The 22,157-nt window shown below is 42.7% G+C and overlaps 2 protein-coding genes across 6 annotated transcripts; both read right to left on the reverse strand.

The window, feature by feature from the left end:
* Positions 1–3,365: 3,365 nt before the first annotated feature.
* LOC110331099 (keratin-associated protein 4-12-like) lies at positions 3,366–3,875 on the reverse strand. The gene has a single exon (XM_021211476.1). It carries the CDS (start codon positions 3,873–3,875, stop codon positions 3,366–3,368), a length of 510 nt encoding a protein of 169 aa, XP_021067135.1.
* Positions 3,876–10,619: 6,744 nt separating this feature from the next.
* On the reverse strand, positions 10,620–18,847 carry LOC110331095 (keratin-associated protein 4-6-like). Of its 5 annotated transcripts, none has more exons than XM_021211465.2 (2): positions 18,624–18,847; positions 10,620–11,104 (listed from the first exon to the last, which is right to left on the reverse strand). In XM_021211465.2, the coding sequence occupies exons 1-2, from the start codon at positions 18,802–18,804 to the stop codon at positions 10,620–10,622; spliced, it is 666 nt and encodes a 221-aa protein (XP_021067124.1). In that variant the 5' UTR covers positions 18,805–18,847. The 5 variants fall into 5 exon arrangements, with proteins under 5 accessions (XP_021067124.1, XP_021067127.1, XP_021067125.1 ...); XM_021211468.1 differs by lacking the exon at positions 18,624–18,847 and having other exon boundaries at positions 10,620–10,750; positions 10,850–11,156; XM_021211469.1 differs by lacking the exon at positions 10,620–11,104 and adding an exon at positions 18,256–18,353 and having other exon boundaries at positions 18,498–18,804.
* Between the last annotated feature and the right edge of the window lie 3,310 nt (positions 18,848–22,157).

Consider the following 22,157-nt stretch of genomic DNA (forward strand, 5'->3'; position numbering starts at 1 on the left):
GCCTCTGCCTCTGCCTCTGCCTCTGCCTCTGCCTCTGCCTCTGCCTCTGCCTCTGCCTCGAGTGCTGGTATTAATAGTGTGTGCCACCACCACCACTGCCCAGCTGATTGTTTTACTTTTTATCAATCAATGAACTGGCGAATTGTAGGGCATTCCCTCTATTTAGTGTGTTCAGTGTTACCGTGATGGACATGACTTCCTCCTCAAAGCCACACAGATTATGAAGGCGGCAGTGAAAATGGTGGTATCCTATGCCATGGCCTGGCACTTCTCAGTGAAAGGACCTTTTTGAAAGCAAAGGGTCCTATTAACCCATAGTAGCCCATGAGCTTTGGAGGGGGTCATCTGTGCAGGTTCAATACATCTCAGTTAAGTAGATATTTTCTTGCTATGATCAAGGTAGCAGAGAAGACAGTGCAATTTTTGTTTATTCATGATTATTTTGCATCTTACCATATCCTCAGTTTGTGGGGTGTCCAGATTCTAACTACCGAGAAGTTTCTATCTTCCATGGGCAGCTGGTCTCAGGTACTCAGATCCACAGGCAATATGGAGCTCTCCTCCTCCTCATTTCACTTATTAAATGTGAAAAGCGTTTGACACCTGTGATCTCTCCTTTGTGAACAACCATAGCCACAATTTTCCAATCATAACTTATGCAAGAGAGGCTCTCACTTAGTCGCTGTAAGCATGATAGCAACGTAAGGGCCTGAACGGTTAGCATCATCTTATCACGGATTCTGTCTTCCTAAGTGCTAATTGGCCAGAGGTGTCACATCTGCTGTGGTTTAACAGTTTGCTAGGACCAGAAGAACATTGTGGAACTTATGCTATGCAAGTTATGGGACCTGAGCCTCAGGTGTTGATGTTTCATCCCTCTCCCTGGAACGACTTCAGCAGCCTACAAAGAAGCTGGGGAAAGCCCATGAGGAGACGAAAGGCCAGGCATCCAGCTGACAAATGGTTTGGATGAATGTCCCTTAAGGACCCATGTGTGAAAGAATGCTACCTTTAAAAGGCTCCTGTGTTAGGACTTGGTTCCCAGCTGCAGTGCAATTAAAGGGTAATTAGACCATGAGAATGATAACTGTACCACTGGGTGTCTTAGTTAGGGTCTCTATTGCTGTGAAGAGACACCATGACCACGACAAGTCTTATAAAAGAAAACATTTAAGTGAGACTGGCTTACAGTTCAGAGGTTTAGTCCATTATTGACATGGCTGGAAGCAGGGCAGCATGCAGGCAAACGTGGTACTGGAGAAGAAACCAAGAGTTCTACATCTGGATAGGCAGGCAGCAGGAAGAAGGAAAGCCACTGGGCTTGGCTTGAGCTTCTGAAACCTCAAAGCCCATCCCTAGTGACACACTTCCTCCAACAAGGCCACACCTCCTAATAGTGCCATGCCTCCTTATGAGCTTATGGGGGTCATTTTCACCACACTGGGCTAACTCGCTGATGAGCTAGCTTCATGTCTTAAAGAGCTGTTAGAATAGGGTCTGTTTGAAATAAATGTACACCCTCACCTGGCTACTATGACCTAATTTTTAAACTCTTCAAAAAGAGAAAAGGAGCTTAAGAATTCCAGTCTTGAAGGTATGCCTCTGGTAAAATATTAAGACTGGAAATGCTTGAGGTACAAAGACTCCAAAAGACCACGTTCTGAAATATTCCACACTCTCTAGATGAGTCACATGCCCTTGAAAACACAACAAAATATGAATTTCTTCAGAGTGCAATTCCATGAGTAATACAAGTCACTTTGTGATTATAAATTCTGATATGCTGCTTCATTAATTGAAATAAATTGGTGGCATTGTTTTATATTAATTAGTCTATTAATTAATTGAGACATGGCCTTGCTACCTAGCGCTGCCTGGCCTAATACTTATTATGTAGCTTGGTTGCCTTCAACTTAGGATTCTTCTGTCTCTGCTTTTCTGAATCATGGAGTTAAAGGCATTCACTACCACATCTGGTTCATTACATTTTTGTTTATTTTTGTTTTTTTTGTTTGTTTGTTTTTCAAGACAGGGTTTCTCTGTATAGCCCTGACTGTCCTGGAACTCACTTTGTAGACCAGGCTGGCCTTGAACTCAGAAATTGCCTGCCTCTGTCTCCCAAGTGCTGGGATTAAAGGCATGCGCCACCACACCTGGCACGGTTCATTACATTTTTAAAAGATTTTTTTTTTTTAATTTCACTGGCATGTACTTTTTTCCCCTCAGAAATTTGCTTTTATGTTCTTCTACAAAATTGAGCTGATGGGATCAAAGGTATAATATATTAAAGGCATAAATATTTTAATTAAGAACAAAGATGTGTTAAAATTTTCCCAAATTTGAGTATTAAGACACACACATATAGACACATGCATACAAATACACATTTTCATGCATATATCTCACACAGCATTTAACTTTTATAATTATTTAAATATGATTAAAATTCCACTGTATTTATATAAAATGTGAATCTTCAATTTTGTGATTTATCTTAGTTTTAATTATATGTTTCTGTGTGCATAACTGTCCACCGAGGACAAAGACATCAGATCCTCTGGAGACAGAGTTATAAGTAATTGTGAACCATCCAATATGTGTGCTGGGAACCAAACTCGGATCCTCTGAAAGAGCAGTAAAGTTATTTCTCCAGTCCCCTCAAATAATTTATATTTTAAGGAATATGTATGTTTATATGTATATGTGTGGAGGGGTTATATGTGCGCATGAGTGCAGTTGCCCATGGAGGTCAAAGGAGAGCAGTCAGTCTCCTGAGCCCAGGGCTGTGGTGAGTTTATACTGGTTAAATAAGCTCAGGTCCTTTGCAAGAGCAGTGACTGCTCATAACCAGTCAGTCTTAAGTCCTCTATAATTGAGTGCAGTGGTTATGGAAGACACCGTGGACAGTACCAATGAATTCTTATATGTAAGAAAATTTATTAGAAAGAATAGAAACAATAGAATAAAAGAAATCCATTTTAGGGAAAAACATACAGAATATACCCAGACCCTCAGGTCTGGGGTTGTAAAGTCAATGCTATGACAAAGGCTGTAGAAAGTGTCTAATTTACTGGGAAGAGTAATTAAGAGCTACAAAGTCAATCAATTTGGAGAACTAGGATAATTTCTTAGGTCACAACTTAGAGATTAATTTCAGCACAGTACAAACATTAGAAAGACATGGTAGCAAATGAGAGAATGTAATATGAGCCAGGAGGTGTTGACTGATTCTGGGAAGATGGTGGCTCACAGGAATTGCGTGGTCCATCCAGCTAAATGATGTCAAACAGATTCCATGTGTCCTACCGGTTCACATGTAAGAATGGTACATATCTGTACGAGGAGATGTGCCTAGAATAGGGATTTCAGCAGCAGCAGGGGGTGGCGCAGCACATGGGGCGGGGGCAGGTGGAGATGACACAGGTGGGGCGGTAGCAAGTGGTTTGGCAGCAGACCTGACCACAGACTGGTCTCAGACAGCAGCAGGGGCGGCAGCAGGGGCGGCAGCAAGGGCGGCAGCAGCTGGAACCACAACAGCTGGAGCTACCACAGGAGGGTTGACAGCAGCTGGAGATGCAGCAGCTGGGGCGGCAGCAGCTGGGGCGGCAGCAGGTAGGCTGGCAGCACACAGACTGGCAGCAGCTAGGTCTGCAGCAGCTGGACACACAGCAGCTGGGGCGGCAGCAGCTGGGGCGACAGCAGGTAGGCTGGCAGCACACAGACTGGCAGCACTGGGGCCTGCAGCAGCTGGACACACAGCAGCTGGGGCGGCAGCAGGTGGTCCTACAGCAGGTGGTCTGACAGCAGCTGGGCTGGCAGCAGCCTTGGCCACAGCCCTCCTCAGAGCAGACAGAGCCACAACAAGAGTTGACCATGGTGTTAGAGGTGGAGGTTCTGGGTGGTTTTCTGAGAGAGAGAAGGTGTTGGGTTTGGAAGTCTCCTTGCACTACACCCCCTTTTATACCTCGCTGAACACCTCATATGACTACATCATTATTTCCTTGTTAGTATTTTCCTTCTTGGAAAACTTAATCATTTAATTACATAATTGTAATGTTTCTAGTTAAATACTCCAAAAGAAACAAAACATGACATTTTTTTTTTTTCTTGATGGTTCCTGTGTTTGCAACTGAAACGCTGCTCGCATTCTTTTCCACAGTGGGTCACCTGTTGCTACAAGTAACTTGTCACAGGACTCTCTGGCATTTTGTTTTTTAAATGTGGCATTCCCATCCATCTGTACATTCCTTGCAAATCATGGAAATGCTCTTCCACAAATTCCCGTATGCCTTTTGCTATCAAGGAGTGTTCCTTCCAGGTGAGATTCAGGAAGGAGTTAGAAGGGAAGGTCATGTAGAAGGAGACTGTCCATCTCTCATGAGGATGATGGTGGTTTTGTGTGTCCATTAGAGGTTCTGGGAAATGTGCAGATCTGAGAACATTCTAAATTGTCAGATCTCATTCCAGTATCTTAAATAGAAGAGCTTGGCAGTGGTGCAACCACTTAGAAATAATAGAAACTCAGTTTTTTTATATGTCTTTCTGAAGAATGATTAAGGGTGGGGAAATTTTATTCATCTTTTAATCGTGAAACTGCATAGTAGATTTTTCACTCACCAACACATTAAAAAATGTATAGAGTAGGTACTATATTAGCATTATATCATGTTTATCTACCTATCCACATATTTATTGATTTATTTATTGTGTGTGGGTACATGCATCATGTGGATCCTGGGGTTGAAATTCAGGTCATCAGGCTTGGCAGCACATGACCTGCTGAGTCTCCGAGTCTCCTTACTGGTCTGAAATATATATTTGTATATATATGTATATGCATGTGTATGTGTATACACACATATATACATGTACATATTTATATATTTATAAATATATATTATATAGACTTATCAGGTCTATATGCTGCCAAGTCTGATGACCTGAATTCCAGCCCTGGAATCCACAAGGTGTGTGTACCCACACTCATACACATAATAAATAAATAGCTAAATAAATAAATAAATAAATAAGTAGGTAGGTAGATAAATGTGACAAAATGTAACTAAAGTATAGTACCTATTCTGTACAGTTTTTGAATGACTTGGTGAGTAAAAAAACCTACTGTTCAGTTTCATGATTAAAAGATAAATAAAATTTCCCAACTCTTAATCCTTCTCCAGAAAGATATACACAAATATTATATACAGTATATAATATAAAATACAATGCATTATATTTTATTAATATATAATATATTTCATATAATATTATTAATAATATATTTTATATAATAAGGCTGTAATGCATACCAAAGAATCTTAAATGAGATAAGTAATGACTCATAAAGGAGAATTTACTTTTGGTCAGAGACTCTTGTGGTGCATATGTGTGTGTGTGTGTGTGTGTGTGTGTGCGCGCGCGTGTGTATAAGAGAGAGAGAGAGAGAGAGAGAGAGAGAGAGAGAGAGAGAGAGAGAGAGAGAGAGAGAGAGAGAGAGAGAGAAACTTTGGCAATATATATGAAAGAGTTTTTGCTGACTGTTCTTAGCATAGAACAAGTAGCCCTTACTCCTTTTTGTGAGTGGTTGGATAGGACACAGGCAGAGGGAACCATTTGACACAAGATTAAGAATTCCAATGACTTAAATGAAGCAACTAAAATCAAAATATGCAGTATATGAATGTGTTCCATGTACCTTTGGTGGGAGTGTAGTTCGTAAAATGTTGCTACATATTAGACACTGTATGGGTTGTGTGTAGGGGATATAGATTGTAAAGTGTCACTGTGCATCAGACATTGTGTGATTGTATTTCTTCTGTTTTTAACACAGTTCTATGAAGTCTACTCATTCTTCTTTTGATAGGGGAGCTTAAAGAAGCACAGACAGGCTAAAATCAAAACACCTGCCCAAGAGGAAACACAACATGAGCTGAACCTGCCTCTGAGTAGCAGAAGGATCATGAAGAATAAGGCTTGCAGCCTTTGCTGGAGGTGTTTCATCTTCTTGGAATGCTGCTCACCCATCAAGGCTCAGCAGAGATGTTCCCTCCTGCATGGTGTCTGTCCTACTAAACGGCCCTCTCACATGTCGTGACCCTCTGTGTCAAGTGGGGTGTGGAGTGGATGGAGGCATAGGAGCAGGATATTGTACAGACTGGAGAAAAGACAGGAAATAGTTCAAAAGTGACTGTTAATTTATCTAATCCATTAGCCAGATATTCATACTGCTTATGAGGTGTTTATAGTGCGGTGTCACCACATAAAGGCTATGTACAGAAAGCTGCAGAAAACTTGATTTGCAGGGCAATGCTTGTCTACAGATGTCCATCAACAAACACATTGCTCAACTCACTTGTCTTCAGCCATGGGGCAGGGGTAGGAAGGGAGGCACTAACCAAATCATAACACCTATTTTTTTTTGTCCCAGACTTCCCAGTTTTACTCTTACTGCTAGGAAAACTATCAATTAGCCAAAAATATTTCTGAACATCCCCCGACTTTGCTTGAATTTTACACACTATAGAACCTTAGACAAAGGCTCCATCCCAGAAAGTTCAAGAGAGGAAATGGGGAAAATGGTCCAAAGAGGAAGGAAAAACCCAAAGCATTTGTATTAATGATGGGATTATACTGTGGGCAGAGGCTAGGTGTGTGAGTGAGTGATGTTTGCTCACTATGCGTATGGATGGGTTCATTAAGGCTGCACTGCATACCAATGGATCCTGAATGAGATTAGCAATGACTCACGAAGAGGCATTTACTTTTGGTCACAGACCACTGTGTTGCTTTAAATTCTAAAGACTGTGTGTGCGTGTGTGTATGTGTGTGTGTGTATGTATGTGTGTGTGTGTGTGTGTGTGTGTGTGTGTGTGTGAGAGAGAGAGAGAGAGAGAGAGAGAGAGAGAGAGAGAGAGAGAGAGAGAGAGAGAGAGAGAGAGAGAGAGAGAAGATGGAGAGGTTATCCTAGAAAGGTATAAATGTTATTTGTATAAACAATAATTTTTTTTATGGATTATGTGCAACGTGTTTCTACTATCATGCTTGTTTTCTTATTTCTATGAAGCACAGGCAGATTGAACATTCACTTTAATGAATGGTTACAACTCTCAAGTCATCGATCGTGGACAGGGTTTTGGAATAGATGGAAATCTCCAGAGAGCATGTGCTGAGGCAGAGATTGGCATACTGAAGGCTCGTGAGGACATGTTCTGAGGATCAACTGTCCTGGAAGGGAAGGAAAGGGTGGGATTAGATACTGGGACTAAACAAAACTGGAAGAGTACCTCACTGGCAGGCTTAGTCGAACATGGAATGACACGTTCGAAGCACGTCTAAATGGGGGAGAGAAATGTGCTTCTTTATCATGCCACCCGGGAAAAGGACAGCCTTGGGGAAATGTCACCCCCTCCAGCAACTGCAATGGGTTCTGCCCAGCTTTCATCCACATCACCTGTCTGCCTCAGAAATGGTCTTCTATGCAGGAGGAGGCATGCCCCACTGATAGTCTGCCCTCGGTGAAGCATGCGTGTGGACACAAGACTCACCACACTTGACTCTGGAGTAGAACATATAACGATTTTGCTAAGCTGCCCACTGGCTGGTTTTAGTTCCCTCAACAAGTCTGAAAGGTCTTGTGGGCTGTGTGCGGTCTTCCTGGATACTTCTACCTGTTATGTACTGACGGCTGCTTCATCACTTTTAATTCCACTCCCTTAAAAGAACTACCAAGAGATTTATTCACCTGAAACAAAGAAGACTTTCTGGAGAAAACTAAGCAGTGATCAACGCCACTTCATTTCTCTCGGAAGTTTGACTCATATGTTTTGTCCGCTTTTTTTTTTTTTTTTTAATTTACTTTGCTTCCCACTCACTGCCCTCCCCTGGTCACCCTCTCCCACAGTCCTTCCTCAATTCTCCCCCTCCCCTTCCCCATTGAGCAGGTGGGTGTTGGGGTCTCCCAGCTCCTTGTTGCCACCAAGCCTACCTTGCTGTTACACTAATCACTCTCCTTCAAAACACCAGCCCCCTGCAGGTGCTGAGACCCACTAGAGAGTTGCTGTGTCTCCACCGCCTACCAAGAGGACACCCCCCCCCCCGATCTCCCAGAATGCAGCATCCTTGGACTGCCTAGGCCAACAGACATTCGTCCCTGCCTCAATCCTTGGACCCGCCTACATTCGGACCGCCGCTGGCAACTTCAAAGACTGAGGAGGGGGCTGGGGGTCTTTCCATGTTATTTAAACGGAGTTCAGTTATTAAACTTTGGAGCCTCAAACAGAAAAACCTTGTCCTGGCTTCCATATTCCTCTCGCACATTCCATTTCAGCCAGCCCGCCTCTCAGGATGAACCCAGACCAGATTAAAGTGAGTTTTGTCAGAAACTCACAGATGGGTGCAGGCCCCTTTGGTATCCCCGCTACCCTAGCACTTCAGGTATCTGTGAGTCTAGGTACTTCCTCTCCCACTGAGGCCAGACAAGACAGCCCAGCTAGAAGAACATATCCCTCACACAGGCAACAGCTTTTGGGATACTCCCCACTCTAGTTGTTCAGGACCCACATGAAGGTCAAGCTGCACATCTGGTACATATGAGTGGGGCAAGCCTAGGTTGAGTCTGTGTTTGTTCTTTGATTGGTGGTTCAGACTCTGAGAGCCCCAAGGGTCTCTGTTGACTCTGTTGGTTTTCCCATGGAGTTCCTATCCCCTTTGGGGTCTGCAATTCTTCCTTCTACTCTTCCATAAAAGTCCCCAAGCTCCATCCACTGTTTGGCTATGGGTGTCTGTATCTGTCTGAGTCAGCTGTTGCATGAAGCCTCTCAGAGCACAATATGCTCCTGTCTGCAAGCAAATATACCTCAAGACCCAGCTCTACCACTCCTGGGCATATACCCAAAAGATGCCCCAATATCTCACAAAGACATTTGCTCAACTATGTACATAGCAGATTTATTCGTAATAGCCATAAACTGGAAACAACCTAGATGTCCCTCACCTGAAGAATGGATAAAGAAAATGTGGTTCATTTACACAATGGAATACTATTCAGCTAACGAAAACCAAGACATCATGAATTTTGCAGGCAAATGAATGAAACTTGAGAATATCATCCTGAGTGAGCTAATCTAGTCCCAAAAGGACATGCATGATATGGACTCACTTATAAGTGGATATTAGCCATAAAATACAGGTACCATGTTACACTCCACAGACACAAAGAAGCTAAACAAGAAGGAGTGATGAAGCTTGAATCTCACTTAAAAGGGGAAATAAAATAGTCATAAGAGTCAGATGGAGGGAGGAGACTGACAGGGAGGGGAGATGGGGAGAGTAATGGGGGATTCAGGGTCAGGTGTGGGGAAGGACAGGAGAGATGGCTAGATGGCCATGAAAATGAATGGAGATCTGCAACTGATGGGGGTGTGCTCTGCTTTTTAAGTGTACCAAAATACAATTCACATGTAGGCAGATGTTTGTGAGATTTTTGGGTGTAGTTTTTGATGTTACTAGGAGACACAATCTCACAGCAAATTCCTTGATCCTCTAGTTCTTAACATCTTTCCATTTTCTCTTCCACAGTGTTCCCTGAGCTATGGGTGAGGGAATGTTTTTTATAGCTGTATCTGTTGGGACTGTGCTCCGCAACTCTATGGAATGATTGGCTGTGGTTTTCAGTAGTAGGCTCAACAGGTTGTATCTGGGAATATGTGCATGCAACAACTGCTGAAAAGAGAGGCAATAGATTTGAAGGAGAGTAAGGTGGGATATATGGAAGGATTTGGAAGAAGAAATGTCATAATTAAAATACAATCTCAAAAATTAACTAGGCAACTATCTAACTAAGATTAAAACAATACATTTACCCAGAAAATATATGCAAAGGTTTCAAGGTTTCTTTCTCTCTTTTTAAATTTTAACCTCTCGATCTCCCTCTCCCTCTGCCTCTCCCTCTCCCTTCTTCCCTTCCCTTCCCCCTCCCTCCCCTGTGTGTGTTTGCAGTTGCTACAGCATGCATGTACTCAGAGAACTACTCATGGGAGTCTCCTTCCACCATGTGATTGCCAGGTTTGGAGCTCTGATCAACAGTTTTGTTAATTAACTAACTGCCTTTATCCATGGAACCATTTTACTCACCCTCTTTTTTTTTTTTTTTTTTTTTTTTACATATTTACATATATATTTTTAAAGAAAGAAGCAGTCACATTCAATTTTCATCATTCTTGTGTTGGATGTTTATTTTTGTTACACAGAAGTAGTAAATAAGAAAAAAATCTTTGCAAAAGCCATAAAAGACAATTAGTGTATTTTAATGTCATGGGGATTAAAAACGCATGCTCCTCTAAGTGCCAGGGATAATTTAAATTCCTCCAGCATGATGAATAGATAAAAATACAAGGTGAGACATGTTGTGGGAGACCTTTCAAGCTATTTGGAGGTATTTGATAAAATCATTTTAAGCAAGAGCTTTGGACAGAAGTCAGAATGTTCACACGGAACGATTGCAAACAAGTCTGAATTCTGGGACTCAGGAGATCAAGTCCCTCAAACACTATGCACTTTTTAGACAGAAGGACTTCATCTGCAGAGATTGAGGTGATACATGGCACATTCAAAGAGAAGATTTAGCAGCAGGGGATGGCACAGCACATGGGGCGGGGGCAGGTGGAGATGACACAGGTGGGGCGGTAACAAGTGGTTTGGCAGCAGACCTGACCACAGACTGGTCTCAGACAGCAGCAGGGGCGGCAGCAGGGGCGGCAGCAAGGGCGGCAGCAGCTGGAACCACAACAGCTGGAGCTACCACAGGAGGGTTGACAGCAGCTGGAGATGCAGCAGCTGGGCCTGCAGCAGGTGGGGCGGCAGCAGGTGGGCTGGCAGCACACAGACTGGCAGCACTGGGGTCTGCAGCAGCTGGACACACAGCAGCTAGGGCGACAGCAGCTGGACACACAGCAGCTGGGCCTGCAGCAGCTGGGGCGGCAGCAGGTGGGCTGGCAGCACACAGACTGGCAGCACTGGGGCCTGCAGCAGCTGGACACACAGCAGCTGGGGCGGCAGCAGGTGGTCCTACAGCAGGTGGTCTGACAGCAGCTGGGCTGGCAGCAGCCTTGGCCACAGCTCTCCTCAGAGCAGACAGAGCCACAACAGGAGCTGACCATGGTGTTGGAGGTGGAGGTTCTGGGTGGGTTTACAAGATGGGGAGAGTTCCTTGTCTGGTCTCTTCCTTTGCTGTCTCCTGCTCTTTATACCTTGCTGAGGATCACATGACTCCTGTTTATACTATGGGAGATCAGTTAGTTTGAGTTAATTAGTTGTGTTATCTATATATAGAAAAAGCTGCTTCCTTTTCCTGCTGTATTCCAAGCTATCCAATTTGGCAAAGTCCAAGAGAATCAATTTTCCTTTTCTCACTTTGATTTTATATCCCCTAAAGTAGACACAGTCCACGACTTTGTCTCTTTGGGTTGAGTGTTAATTCCTTATTTCTGGTCTTACCCTGGGGAAATATGTTCAGAATGGACTTTATGGTGATTGTATCTTTGGCAACAACAAGTTAGAATCAGGTTTAGGGATACAAGTGGGAAAACAGGATAAAGTACTGTTATTTTGGGAGTGTGAAGGTGGGTGGAAGCTTGCAGTCAACAAAGAATACTGTGTTTCTCAAATAGTCTGGTGGGAGCAAGTTTAGGGAGGGTCCTAGCAGTTTTGTCTTATTTAATCTCTCAAAGGTAAAATAATTTTGCAGTGATAATTACTTTTGAAGAGCAAAAGCATGTTGGCATGATGGGTCCTTAAAAGTTATTAAATTTTTAGTTTTATGTGATTCAGAATGGGAAGAGTTAAAGGCATATTTTGATCAGCCTTTTGGTAAGTCAACAAGTCCAGTGAATATGTGCAGGTAATGATCTTAATTTTATTGTCTACATGCATCAAATTCCTGAAGAATAAATAAAAATAATTTTAAAAGCTATGACTTTTTCATATTCTGAGTTATTTTTCCTCAATAATGTATACTGGAGAAGTTTTTTTGCTTCAAATAAGACACAAACAATCTCATAAGCTTTCATTTACAGATGACACGGGGACATGATGTGTACATGGTGAAGGGCTTGTCAGATTTTCCCAAGGGTTGTTGGAGTGGTCAATAAAATCACAATCATGTGTTTAAGTCAGTGCATTCCCAGCGGACAGTGAGATAACCTTGATAGTTAAAATTGGTTGAATACCTACTGCGTGCCAGGAATTTTTGGAGTCCTCTGTAATTGTTACCTTATTTACACTTCTCTAGGACTCTGTGAAATTGGTGCAATTCTTGTTAATTCCTTACACTGTGGTCCTAAATGGACTGAAGGGACATAGCCAGTCTCTTATGAAATATGAAGGATGATAATCTGGAATAATTTCTTATAACTAGAATATTTTATTTTCCTAGGAAGTTTTCTTCTTTGTCACATTAGCCAACTCCTACTCATCCTTCAACACCCAGCACAGCTCACTTCTGATCATTGTTTTCATTTACTGCCCTCATCCTTCCTTTCCCCATTGCCTCTGTTCTAGAGTGTCACATCACATCAGAATTGTTTAGTCTTATCCCATTTCCCAAGGTAAAGCCCAAAAGGTCTTAGTCTCAAGGAAATGTCTCATTTGCCTTTATTAGTCTGATGCCCAGTCACGAGTGAGAGATCAGTTAAGTGAATATGGGATTTATTAAAACCAAAGGCATGCATCCACGACAGAGATAATCTAGTTTGTTGAAGAAAAGGGGAGCATTCAGATGATGAACACAGGCTTAGATGGACTTATGTTTCAGCTGTTGATGGGCATAACAACTTGTCTAATCACGTGTGTAGATCGCAGAGAAAGACAATACTCAATGAGAGAACTTGAGGATTTTCTTGACTTTATACTGAATGATGTGTCATTAAGTGGGAAGAGAGTGTGAGCAGCATCCAGGCTTTGCAAACATTTGGAGGTGTGAGGATGACAGGAAGCAGGAAGAACATTGAGGTTGTGCTTGTATTACAGGAGGGAAAGGTGAAGTCCTATCTAGGGTTGAAAGAATAAATGTAGAAAGGATAAACAGTGGTACAACAGACATTTCAATGAAGTTAGCTAGAGCTAGTTATAAAGCCAACAGACATAACAGAGCCTCACCAGTCACGGAGAATCTCAGTTTAATATGCTTCTGTCTCATGCATGTGAACATACACTCTTTTGCAGTCAAATCATTCCTGATAGTCTTGGCATGAAAAAATGCACACTAATAATCAGTACATATGTTATACATCTATGAAATTGTCGAAGAATGAAGTCAATGAAAGTTTTAAAATGCTACATACTAAGTCATCACACATGCACACTCACACACACACATACATACACACACACACACACACACACACACACACACACACACACACACACGATAGTACAATGAAAAGAGCTTCTAAGATAAATTAGAAGGAATCCAGTCCCAGGTGAAAAACACGTGTCTAGAAAAGTCATAGAAGGAAACTTAATACTGTCCGTTAGTTAAATTAATATAGAGGCAAACTGTCTTCTAGATGTGTATGTTTACACCTGTAGACAAGTGCTACTTTCAGTTTTACGCAGACAAACTTCTATTTACAGCCAGCAGCAATGAATGCAGATTATACAGCTGCTCAAAGTGCTGAAAATAACTGACAGCCAAATGCTTAGCCTTAAAGTAGACTTTTACATCACACTCTAAGGCTTTGAGAACATCGCCAAAGAAGGGTCTAGAAGAACATAAGATCAGAGGATAGGGAGGAGGGCTGTTGACCATCATTCTTCAAGCAAGGTACAGCTTCTAACAGGACAGATTCAGAGCCACCCGCTCTGATTCTGCACAAGACTGGCCTTGTCAGCAGTCAGCTGTGGATTAGGGTGGTGCTCTAATCATTCCTGCTCAACTGTTGGCTATTGATAGATTCTGGGCTAGGTGGAGTCCTTGCCTTTATTTTCTATACTCACTGGGGAGTGGACCAGGCACCAAACTTAGTATCGCACACATGGGCCTGATTAAAGCCAAGTGTTCCACAAAACAAAACAAAGAGATGTAAATGAGAGAACAGTATGTGTAGGGAGAAGGAGAATTGGTGGGGTGGGAAGGAGGTGAGAGAGGGTGAAGGTGAGAGGAATCTGAATATATTATACTCATATGTGAAAATTTCAAAGAAGAAATGTAATCTATAAAAAATACAAAACTATGTAACTTCAGACACTGGACATTTGTGATGAGTAGTGTATAATCAATTCCCATTTTTCAGGACATAATGTCTTGAAAGCGCATGGAACAAGTGGACAGACTTGATGCTTGAGAAAGATAAGCTACTAATTCACTGAGCAGATGAAAGATGCACATTTATAATTATGTTTCTGATATTGTTAGAAAGACACTCCTTTTGCAGGCTTTTGGTTCTATTTTGCTTTGCTCTTTTTGTCTTACTGTTTGTTTTGACTTTCATTTTTGAGGTTTGTTTTTTCCCTCTTCATTGATTCTGTGTGAATTTTACATTATGTACCTCAGTCTCACTCATCTCCCTGTACCCTTGCACCCGCCCTCCACCCTTACAACCTCCCCCATGAAAGAAAAAAAAAAAAAACTTCATTGTAGAAGCTGTAGTATGCTACAGTGTGTCCCACACTCTACCCTTTAGTCCACAATTCTTTGCTTGCAAATGTGCATTGTAATGAGTCATTGGTCTGGTTTGAGGCCCCTGGCTTGTTCTATACTATCAATACCGGATCCTTACTGGGGCTCCTTTTGGATACCCTGTTGTTGCCCTGCATCATAGAGATCCTATAGCTTTGGATCTGCAGGATCATCCCCATCCACACAGCAGTTCATAGATGAGGTGGATGTTAGGGTGGGCCAACTCAAAGGCCTGGGTCTTGGCCTGGCTTGTAGCTGAGCTGACCAGCCTGCTAGAGCTCCTGAGCCCACTCCACCAGCATGAGCTTTCTAGCACTATCCTGGCTAGCTCACCCAATGTCATAGCCAGCAAGGTGCAAACCCAGCTCTCCCAGCTCTCCCAATCTCATGCCATCGGGCCAGCTTTCCTGCATGCCATAGAGATGGGAGAAGGGGGTGGAGGGCATTGCCACACAGCAGGCAAGTTTCAGCACCAGCTCTTCCATGCTCATGCCCTTGGGGTGGCTTTCCTGAGCCCTCACCACCAGGGTCAGCTTTATTGTGCTGCCCAGTTGAGGTGCAGAGGATGTCCATTCTCCCGACTGCTGTGGCTGCTGAGGGGCAGGGTCAGGTCTCTCACAGTGACCAGGTGAGTGGTGGGGTCAGTTCCATATAGCCCTCAGATATTAACATGACCCCAGATGGCAGCCCAGACCAGGCATGTCTGCCTGGTGTTTGGTAGTAACAGATCCTAGCTGCTGCGGGGCCACAGACCCAGATATAGCCCTGGGTTGCAATGGGGGGCAGGCTGGACCTCACCATGGCTATATGTGGCTGGCTGCTCACATCAGGCTGCCCCTCAGTACCCTTGAGTCTCCAGTTCTGCCTCTCCTCATTGTGCATACACCCTTCTGCTTCTCTTTCTCTTCCATTTCTCCACAACATACTTGTTCATCTTAGTGGCATTCCAGGCTTCTGGATGTCTGGGATTGTCTCAGGAGTGCTATGCCCTGCCTGTGCTGTGTGGGACCAGGATGACATTGCCTCAGCTATTGTCTGTCTGCTTTGACCACATGAGCTTATTTTTTGTTTGGTTAGAGAGGAAGGACACAAAGTTTGGTGGGAGGGGAAGATCTGAGAGGAGCACAATAAAGGAAAAATATCAAAATATTTTGTATGAAAAAAAGCATAAATAAAAAGAGAGAGAAAAGGTGAATTGAATAAATTTTAAAAATCTCATTGATATTTGAGGAATTACCTTTAATTAAATAGAATGGGATTATTTAAACTTAAAAATAGCTTAGAAAAAGGTCAGTTGCTTAAAAGGGAAAAAGATGTCCCCTGCAAAGATGCATGAAAGTGGGAAAAAAGTGTAATCTATTTCAAGGCCTTGCAAATATTTGGAGGGGGTCAATGACAGGAGGTGGAGTAAGTCATGTGACCCTTTCATGCACAATAAAAGAAATAAAATACTAAGAGATGCTACTTTTCATCCATTAGATTTTCCAAAAACCATTTTTAAATTTGACAATGTAGAAATAAACATGTTCATGATTTTCTTATGAAGATTTGTCAATAAATAGCAGCATTATTCTTGAACATATCTACATGACAGTATTTTTTACAGGATTATTTATATCAGTTCTATTCACAATGGAAAATAAAATAACAGAGCAGAACTGGACATGGCCTGGCCATTCTTTAATAGGGTGCGAAGGAGTAAATTCTGGCACATTTCTAAAACGCAGCAGTGGGGAGCCCTAAAAGTGAACAGGGGGCCTCTCTCTGTGCTGTTATGAAGCAGTGTAGTGTAAGCAGTTGTAAAGCAAGCAAGTAAATGTGCATCAATTCTATACATTTTAAACATTCTATACATTCCAAACAGCCCAAGGCACAAATGTAAAAATAACCTGTGGGCTAGAGAGATTGCTCAGAGGTTAAGAGCATATGGTGTTCTTCCAGAGGACCGGGTTTTGATCCCTAGCACCCACACAGTGGCTCAAAACATTCGTAAATCGAGTTCCAGTGCATCTGATTGTCTCCATGGGTACCAGGCACACATGTGGTGCATAGACATACATGCAGACGAAACGCTCACACATATAAAATATATTTAAAACACTGTACATAGACACATTCATTTAAAATTTAAAATGAGAAAGTCAAAGAAGTGAGGACATTAGGAAGAAAAAAGGAAAGAAAGGAAGGAAGGAAGGAAGGAAGGAAGGAAGGAAGGAAGGGAGGAAGGGAGGGAGGGAGAAAAGCATCTCCATGTGAAGTGAAGATAGAGTAGCAGGGCAGGCTTAGTTGCTTGTCTAAGACAACTGAAAGGCCAATCAGGAAGGGAACATAGATTTGCAGACACTGGCTGTCAGGTAGGGCTGGAGACTGGGTCTGCTGGTATGTGGCAGAGAGAAGAGGTGGAGGAGAGGGAGAAGATCTGTGCTGTCTTTCAAGACTGGGGCATCTATATCATCTTTAAACAAAGAGATACCCTGCCTTTCAACAACAACAAAAGAGATCTTTTCCTTTTCCGTAGGGTTCAGGGACATAAGGTCTTTAGTTATACCATGGTGATGCTACCATCCCATATCCTATGTTGTCTTCTTTCCTAGTTAAGGAATCTAACTTGGTGTGGCAGAACTGTCTGGATTGGGAGAAGAAGCATCCTGGAGCTTAGTTACTTTAAATCAGAATCATCTTCAACTTCATCTTTCCTCTGTTTGCAAATGAGAGTTTACACACACACATACACACACACACACACACACACACACACACACACACACGATGTTTAATATAAATCCCCCAATTTCTCACATCCATCCTGTCTTCATATTTAGCACTTTGAGTGCTAATTGCATTTAAAAAAAATCATTTGACACCTAATTCTACTATCCTTGAAGTAACTATGAGATGTTTGCATATGTATAATATCAATGCATAGAACATGATTTACAGTCTTTCTAAAATGAATTTTCTGATTTTTTTTTTATCCATGAGTTTTTCACTGATGCCTAAAAACAAAGGAGATGGTTGATAAAAAAAAAAAAAGACAAATGTAGTTAAAATTTTCTTTTTCACCAGAAAAGGTTTGCCATCCATCCTACAGGTATGGGCAAGACACAAGGTCTTCAGAATGAAAGAGAAATATTAGAGAATGATACAATCACACTGGTTTTCTAAGAGGGAAAGTAGTGGTTTATTTTGACACAGTGACACAACACAGGGCACCTGGAGGAATAAGAATGACCAAAGAGCATCTTCATTGAACAATTAAGTTGGGGACTATGAAGATCAACAGTAGAGAACTATCGAAGTTAACCTGTGGACCCTTGGGAGTTGTTTCTTGGACCTAAATGTTAAGAATCTGGGGGATGATTCAATTCAGCAGCTGGTACAGTAGAAGCTAATTCACACTTCGATGGGAAGGAAAGGTCCACATGAGGAATTTGGATTGAAGCTAGAATAGCTATTGTTGGGTCCAGTGAAATATAGAGATGTAACTCAGCAAAACAACATCCATCGATATGACTTTGTATGCCCTTGTGGCCAACTATGGGGACAAAGGTGAAACAGAAGCTGGATCAAGGTATGGAGGTTCAGCAACAAGGGGTGGCACAGCACATGGGGCGGGGGCAGGTGGAGATGACACAGGTGGGGCGGTAGCAAGTGGTTTGGCAGCAGACCTGACCACAGACTGGTCTCAGACAGCAGCAGGGGCGGCAACAGGGGCGGCAGCAAGGGCGGCAGCAGGGGCGGCAACAGCTGGAGCCACAGCAGCTAGAACCACCACAAGATGGTTGGCAGCAGCTGGAGATGCAGCAGCTGGGGCGGCAGCAGCTGGGGCGGCAGCAGGTGGGCTGGCAGCACACAGACTGGCAGCAGCTAGGTCTGCAGCAGCTGGACACACAGCAGCTGGGGCGGCAGCAGCTGGGACGGCAGCAGGTAGAAATGCAGCAGCTAGGACGGCAGCAGGTGGGCTGGCAGCACAGAGACTGGCAGCACTGGGGTCTGCAGCAGCTGGACACACAGCAGCTAGGGCGGCAGCAGGTGGTCCTACAGCAGGTGGTCTGGCAGCAGCTGGGCTGGCAGCAGCCTTGGCCACAGCCCTCCTCAGAGCAGACAGAGCCACAACAGGAGCTGACCATGGTGTCAGAGGTAGAGGTTCTTGGTGGGTTTCTGAGAGAGTGTTTTGAGAATCTGAAGATCTCCTGGCTGGTATTCCCTTTTATACTCTGCTCAGCAAGTGGTGTTACCATGAGCAAAGCTCCCTTCCTTGTTTTCCTAACCAGGAACTTAATTAGTGTTATTAAGGCATAATCATGTTTACAAGGTTAAATATTCCAACATTTAGAAAGGGCATCATTTTCTTTTTCTCCATTGTAATGATTCATTGAATTAAGGCGTGTGAAATGACACTCGTGCTTCTATTTCTGCCTGTGTACCTTCTAAACTGAGACTAGCACACGATACATGTGTCACTTATGATTGCCTGATAATATTTTGAGAATGGCTCACAAAATGTTGTCGCCTTTTCTGTGGATAAGCTTAATCTATTGCCTGGTAGAGCATCGGTGAGGAGACAGGATTTAAGACTCACCTGTGCAGTTACTTATATACAACCAGGGACGAGCATATTTATAGCTTGTAATTGCTGTACCCAGATGGTTAGCATTTTATGAGCATTTTTCAATGCCAAAGACTTGTTTAAGGAGCCAAGTTCTCCCCCTAGGGATCCTCTCTGTGTGTGGCATATGAAATATGAATGGGTTTCATCTGTCTCCTGATAAGCCAGCATATGCAGTGTATTCTGTTTCCTATTAAAAAACAACAACAACAAAAAAGCTCCATGAAAAGCCTCCTTCCCTGCCACTCTTTCAATAACTATGGGTTTGAGATACTCTACCTGGAAAATGAGCGCATAGTAGCTTTGCTTGTATAAACACTAAAGTATGCTATGTTACAAAGGGAATTCTGGCACAAATGTAAATTTCTTAAGACCAGGATCCAGACCCAGAGTCACATAGTTATATCTCATGTACTTTTCAGTGGAGAGCGAGATCACCAGGATCATTACTGTTGGTGAGCGCTGGCCACACTCCAAGATCTCCTGTTTGTGCTTCGTGGTCACTGCAGAGAGTTTGCTTTCCAAAGAATCCACAAGGCATCATGTCACAACTCATGCGGAAGTCAGTTAAAGTTGTTATAGCCTTCAGTAGTCCACTGAGCAGAGATTGTATTAACTTTTATACCTTGAATTGTCCTGCCCCATCTCCTTAGAATGGACCTTCTTCAGTTTCTTTCCAGAAAGTTTTTTCTTAACTTCAGGTCAATCAGCAGTCCCTCCCTCCTTCCTCCCCAGTGTTTTCTCTGGCATTATTGTATTAGTTTATGGGAATTTAAACTTCTCCATTTGCTTGTCTTCATACAGGGGAGAGCCCTACTTGAGTCCATATGACTATAATATGAGTGTGTTCAGCTGTCTTGTCCCAAAGGGTAACTCTTGAAGCGAGCGTTTATAGCTATGTATTACCATGTCATCATCACACTTGGTGTGATGTACAATATTCATTAACTTGATGGGTTTTAGAATCTCGATGGGAACTCACCTGTGAGGGCATCAAAGAGAGTGTTTCCAGGAAACTTTAACAAAGCAAGGACGACTCATCCTGAATGTTGGTGATATACGCTATAGGCGGTGGTCCCATAAAGGACCCATAAAGGTCTCATAAAGGCAGAATAAAGGGGAAAAGGTATCAGAGAACCAGTGGTCATCTTTCTTCACTTCCTGACTATACATGCAGTGTGACCAGCCACCTCACACATGCCGCAGTGCCTGTCTTTCCCATCATAAAGGGTAAAAGCTTACCCTTGTCCTTAACGCTTCTTCCTTAGGTTGTGTTTGCCATGTATTTGACCATGAATTGGCTCCACACCTCATGTTTGCTTCTCATAGTCCTCATGATGAAATACTCATTTCAAGGGTTTCTTGGAATTGGCTACATAGCTCATGTTTGCTTCTCGAAGTCCTAAACATTACTTTAAGATTCAATTGTTTTTTAACTATGTAAATTATTTTTGGGTTCCAAAATAATTTTTACAAAGTAAGACATGTCTGTTGAGAGTAATTTTAGAAACATTGCTTGCTCTTTCTTGGGAGTTCTCCCTGAGCTCCCAGCTATGCTCTGAGAACAGTCACTGCCCTGCGGCTGTCTCACTCAGCCCTGCCAGTTGCCAGCTGGCTTTTTCCTGAAAATGCCGCCCATTCCTCTGGTTGGCTTTTCTTAGCTGCCAACAACCTCCTTTCCCCCAAAAAACGCTAGGAGTTGCTGTTCACACGTTCCAGGCTAACCACCCCGGCTGCCCACTCTCTTCTCCTGCTCCCTTTAACCCCGAGGCTAAAACACTAGAGACTTTTACTATTTAAAACTGGTCAGATAACTCAGTGACTGGGTGAAGAATTTCCTACCCTAGTCTTAACAGTAGCCTTTTCCATCTTCCTTGGCTTCTGCCAGTGGTGGAGGCGACATAAGGTAGGTGCCCCAAGAGACCTACATGTCTGCTACTTCCTATCTGCTCCACAGCCTGGTCCGAATCCCCACTCCTCTCTGTGTCCTCTTCTCTTCCTCCTGGGACCCACCTTTTCTCTTCACCCTGATATTGGCTTCTGCTACCTTTATTGACATAATCAAGAAACAATTAGGAAACCAGATTTTAGTAGAAGCAAGGAAGTTTCTTCTCTGCATGCACACACTCTCTCCCCTATGGATAGAACTTGCTTTTGATTGGCAGATGCTATTTGTACATATTTATGAGGTACAGGGCTTCTGTGTATATTAGGTAATGATTAACTCTGACTAATTAGCATATCAACTGACTTAAAAGGTTTCCTTTTTTTTAAAATTTAAAGTTGTCTTCACATTATTGTTTTAACACAAGTTCATATTTACTGTTGGCTTTGATAACTCTCCTTACACTATGCACACTTAGTTATCGTTTGCTTCCGTTCACTTAACTGCCCCACAGCAATGGCCTATTACTATGTATTCTACAGTAATGGCTTTAGATATTTCTCGTTGCATTTCAGCTATGCAGTACTCAATTGTGTGGACATACTATACTTCACTTGCCTAGTCTTTTACTGAGAAATGTTTAAGTTATTCCAGGTTTTTGTTATAACAACGATACTTTGTGTTTGAAAAAAAGTTTTCATGGGGAAGGGGGTATGTTTTACTTTGTTCTGGTTTGGAGATCACCAAGTACAAGCTCTGACTTACAGATTAATTATTTCAAATTCAATCAATTTTTCTGGACGTTCTATCTTTAGTTGTACAGTATTTTGACTTTCATTCTTGCATCTCCTAGAGCAATGGCTCCCAGCCTTGCTGATTCTGTAACCCTTTAATGCTGTTCCTCATATTGTCATGATCCTCAACCATAAAATTATTTTCGTTGCAACTTCATAACTGTAATCTTGCTACTGTTATGAATCTCAGTGTAA

Source organism: Mus pahari, chromosome 14 (assembly GCF_900095145.1).
Source record: "Mus pahari chromosome 14, PAHARI_EIJ_v1.1, whole genome shotgun sequence".
Lineage (NCBI taxonomy): Eukaryota > Metazoa > Chordata > Mammalia > Rodentia > Muridae > Mus > Mus pahari.